The sequence below is a fragment of the Pongo abelii genome, chromosome 22, assembly GCF_028885655.2.
Source record: "Pongo abelii isolate AG06213 chromosome 22, NHGRI_mPonAbe1-v2.0_pri, whole genome shotgun sequence".
Lineage (NCBI taxonomy): Eukaryota > Metazoa > Chordata > Mammalia > Primates > Hominidae > Pongo > Pongo abelii.
In genome coordinates, this window is record NC_072007.2 from 43,871,161 (window position 1) to 43,875,960 (window position 4,800).

At 38.5% G+C, this 4,800-nt stretch overlaps 1 protein-coding gene across 5 annotated transcripts in view; it reads left to right on the forward strand.

Moving 5' to 3' along the window:
* SON (SON DNA and RNA binding protein) overlaps positions 1 to 4,800 on the forward strand; it is a 33,916-nt gene that overhangs the window by 13,019 nt on the left and 16,097 nt on the right. For 3 of the 5 annotated variants that reach the window (XM_054542777.2, XM_054542776.2, XM_063720817.1), the window contains exons 4-6: positions 1,223 to 1,383; positions 3,296 to 3,442; positions 3,653 to 3,841. In XM_054542777.2, coding sequence (XP_054398752.2) covers positions 1,223 to 1,383; positions 3,296 to 3,442; positions 3,653 to 3,841 — 497 coding nt within the window. Of the gene's footprint in view, positions 1 to 1,222; positions 1,384 to 1,612; positions 3,129 to 3,295; positions 3,443 to 3,652; positions 3,842 to 3,942; positions 4,734 to 4,800 lie in introns of those variants that run through there. The other 2 variants (XM_054542778.2, XM_054542779.2) reach the window with 2 other exon arrangements.

Here is a 4,800-nt window from a genome sequence, read left to right on the forward strand (position 1 = left end):
TAGATCAGTGTGATTTTTAATAACCTGTTCTGCTTTACTTTAAAAATAACTGTTGTAATTTCCCCTGATTTTTAGTGTGCAGAGGTGATTAAAACTTGATCGATATGCATGATTACCTACAATAAATATGGATAATTTATCCTTATCCCAGTATACTGGACATTTCTAGGCCAGGATTGTCTAAAGAAGAAGAGGTTAAGAGTAAAAAGGGAGAATCTTCATTCAGTTCAACAGAAGTTTTCTGAGTTCTTTTTTATTCACACCAGAGGAACAGTATGTAATTCCTCAAGTGATTGCAAGTTGGTGGAGGAGACATGGGTAAAATGCATATATGTCTCTCTTATAGTAACACTGTCTAGAAAGGACAGAATGTGATTACTAGACAGAATGTGATTACTATAATACTGATAGAGGTGAGGTACTTTAGGAACACAATGGGAAAAGGAATGTTAATTCTGACTTAATGACAGCTTGTTAGAAGAGGTGGCACTTTGGCTGGGCACGGTGGCTCATGCTTGTAATCCCAGCACTTTGGGAGGCCGAGGCGGGTGGATCACCTGAGGTCAGGAGTTCGAGACCAGCCTGGCCAACATGGAGAAACCCCATCTCTACTAAAAATACAAAAAATTAGCCAGGTGTGGTGGCATGCGCCTGTAGTCCCAGCTACTCAGGAGGCTGAGACAGGAGAATCACTTGAACCCGGGAGGTGGAAGTTGCAGTGAGCCAAGATGGCGCCACTGCACTGCAGCCTAGGCGACAGAGTGAGACTCTGTCTCAAAAAAAAAAAAAAAAAAAGGTGGCACTTGAACTGGGGCTCAAAGAGTGATTTAAGGTGTCAGATTAGAAGGAGAGTAAGGTCATGATAATTTTGTGAAATGAAATTGGCTTTGGCAGGTTTATATCTTAGAGTGTGTAGTAGGGCGATCATTATAGTTGTGTAGTAACCTATTGTAATATTCTAATGGGAAGCTCACTATGTGGACTTAATTCCCTGAATGAGGCCACTGCTTAAAAACTTTGAGCCAGTGGTTTGATCATAGCTGTAACTTAGAGCAGAATATTGATGCCTATAGTTTTTTCCTTTTCTTCTTCTTTTTTATTAGATACCCAAGTTCTTCGATGGATCTAGGATGCCTTTAGTTTTGTTAGTATGTTAGACTTTTGGTAATACAAAATGTACGGCCTTTTAGGAAAACTGCAGCTTGTATTTTTCTTCTTACAGATAAGGCTCAATTACTTGAAATAGCCAAAGCTAATGCAGCTGCCATGTGTGCTAAGGCTGGTGTCCCTTTACCACCAAACCTAAAGCCTGCACCTCCACCTACTATAGAAGAGAAAGTTGCTAAAAAGTCAGGAGGAGCTACTATAGAAGAACTAACTGAGGTAAGCTAGACAGAATTTGTTTTCATTCTTAAATGGATTATTCCAGTGATGTTGACTCTGGAGCGTGCCAAAACCCGAATTGTGGGCAGAACTGATAATGGCTGGCACCGAGTGGCCAAAACCCGAAATACAGATGTGGCAGCGGCAGAAGCTCTGTTTAGCAGGCCATTATCCGGGATGGCTAAGCTCCGCTAGCTAAAAGTTACTTCCCATTACTTTTGCTTTCCAGTTTTAGAAGCCAAACTGACTGAGGAGTGGGACGGTTCGTTTGAATGGAGGAGGTGTTGAGTGAGCAACACGCAGAAGCTCGCCTACAGTTTCGTTTCCATTCACGACGCGTTCACTGATCGCCACGAGTATACTGCATATACGCAAAGACACAGACAATCTTCAGAAATGATCTTTTGCCACCGGAGCTTGGAAATTAATAAGAATAGCTGGCCATTGCCTGAAAGGAACTTCTTTCGCATCAACATTTCGGGTTTTGGCTGTTTGGTACCAGCCATTGGCGATAATGGCCGGCCATTATCAGTTCTTCCTGCGGTTCGGGTTTTGGCAGTAACATATATATTTTAAACACACTTATTTTTGTTTTTAAAAGTTTGATCTTTTCAATTGAGGCTTTTTTGGGGCTTTGTTTTATTACTATTTTTTTGGTGTGGGTGGGTGGGGGGAGATGCTAAAATATTGCTGCTAGGATCCAGAAATACCACACTGTTTCATATATTGGAACTTGTTATTGGCTAGCCTTATGCCAGCCTGCCACTGTCAATATATTCTGTTCCCCTTGGTTACAAGCTTAATATACTCCTGTGTTTTTGGCGAAATGAGCTTTTTATCCTATTGTAATATTTTCAATTGATAATAGATGTCATTAAATCTACTGCTTGTATAGAGACAGGTGTACCCAAATTTACTCTTGACCTTTTTATAAAGCCAGGTAATGGAGTCTGTTCCTTTGCATCTCAGGAAGGAATTGACTTTGCTTTATGTATCAGACCTCATCAATTGCACCCTCTCCATCATGCCTTATTTTCCTAAGTTCTCCTTAAAGAAACTCAACCCACAAAACATTTATGGAGAGACATGTTGCTATCTAATCCTGTTGCAGATGTTTCAGATCTTTTTTTTGCCATACATTTGGGAAAATGTAAAGCTTCTGAATCTGTTTCCTCACTTAGATTTATTACAATATGAATTACAACTTTTTTAAAAAAATTAAGGACCTTGTAAACGCTTCTATTGCTTATTTACCTAATCCAAGCTCCTTATCCAAAATGCTAAGAACAGTTAGTATTTTGCTGTTTTCGGCCTCATCTTCAGCCTTCTTGTCCCAAGTTTCTTCTCACCTTTTTACCACCACCTGACTAGGATAACTTCTCCTTTCCCTACCAGTCTTTGTTCTTTACTATGAAAATCTGGCTTAGAACTCTTCAAGGAATATTCCTTGATTCTCTAACTCTGCCTGACTATTCTCTCTTAAGCCTTTGTTCTTTTAGCACTTATGTACTCAGTTTGTATTATATCAGTTTGCACTTGTTATTGTGTTGCTCTGTAAAAGTGTTCAATTATTTCATGTATATGTATTCCTTCTCTTGTACTAGATTGTAAGCTCCTTGAGAGCAGGGACCATGTCTTCTACTTCTTTTTTTTTTTTTTTTTTTTTTTTGTATTCCCCAGACAGTGCCCAGTACAGTGCTCTCTCTGCACATAGTAGGTGCTCAATAAATGTTGTTGACTGACCAGCCAGAGTGTGTTTAAATAGTAGTTAATATGCCAAGTTACGTATCTATAACCTACCATGAATGTTGTTTAACTTTTGAAAGTTGCTTTTATGTGGTTTTGATTCTAAGAAATTACATGTTCTACATAAAGCGTAAGATTTATCTTTTGTTTGTTTTTACTTTTAAAGAAATGTAAACAGATCGCACAGAGTAAAGAAGATGATGATGTAATAGTGAATAAACCTCATGTTTCGGATGAAGAGGAAGAAGAACCTCCTTTTTATCATCATCCCTTTAAACTCAGTGAACCCAAACCTATTTTTTTCAATCTGAATGTGAGTATTAGTGCTTATGGATTGGTAAAACAGTGTAACTTGTGGAACTATTTAAATAAAACCCAAATCAAATTTAGTTTATTAATTTTTGTTTTAAATACTGTGAGAAATAATGGATAATATTATTTCCTTCAGATTATGTCGAAAATCTCAAACCATTTAATGTAGATATTATATTGAGCTTTAATTAAGAAACACTTTATTTTTTAGATTGCTGCAGCAAAACCAACTCCACCAAAAAGCCAGGTAACATTAACAAAAGAATTCCCTGTATCATCTGGATCTCAACATCGGAAAAAAGAAGCAGATAGTGTTTATGGAGAATGGGTTCCTGTAGAGAAAAATGGTGAAGAAAACAAAGATGATGATAATGTTTTCAGCAGCAATTTGCCCTCAGAGGTAAGTAGAAGGAATATTATGTATTTTTCCTTTTTTATACCTGAATCTGCCATTTCATTGTTATTTTATGTCTGATTTGGATTCTGTTTCACTCTTCTTAGGGCCGGGTTAAACGGCAGGGCCGGGTTAGACGACAGATGAAACAACCCGCAGCTTCTCATTTGACAGTAACTCGATGCAATTCACTTTGTGGAACCAAGCCACAAAGTGAAAAGCATCGAATTGCAGAGAACAGTGTTATCACATCCCTACCCAACATTGGGCCCTCCCTGCACTTGTGGGAAGGTAGTCCAAGGTACAACTATTTAGCTTCCCGATTTGCTTCAAGGCTCTATAGCTCTAGATTTTGGTGGTAGCAAATTTATCGGGTGGAGGGATTGATCGGAGAGGGCAGATCCTCAGGTTCAACACAAGAACTGGATTGGAAAAGGTCATTGTAGGTTGATGTGAGCATCTTGGGTACATAGCCCATTGCCCTTAATGATGGTTTCTTACTGTTTCTCTGGGTTGTTTGTCAGATAGCCTTTAGTTTTAATTATTTTTCCTTCCCTTTGCTACCTTGGCCCTTTTAAATTCTTGTGTTTAACCTAATGCTCAGCCTTGGTACTCCATTCCCTTCTCCTTCCCCTCTTTGCTACTATTAAAAGTCGGAGAAGTGGAATTCAGACGTTGAAATTTCCACGGGGCTATAGTTGTATCTTAATAATGCCAAGTGTCGAAACAACCCCATTAAAATGCCGCCTGATTAAATAATGTGCTGCTAAATATAGTGCACATGAAAACAGCAAGACTGTATATATATGTAAATATATATATATATCTGTATCTTTGTATGTATCTCTGTATCTGTACCTTTGCTGTATCTTTTAATAAACAGTTTACTTTTATTTAACTTGTTGTGCAAAATCACGCTTGGGGGATGTGGGAGGGTGGAGTCTTAATAGGGGGGTGGGAGTTTT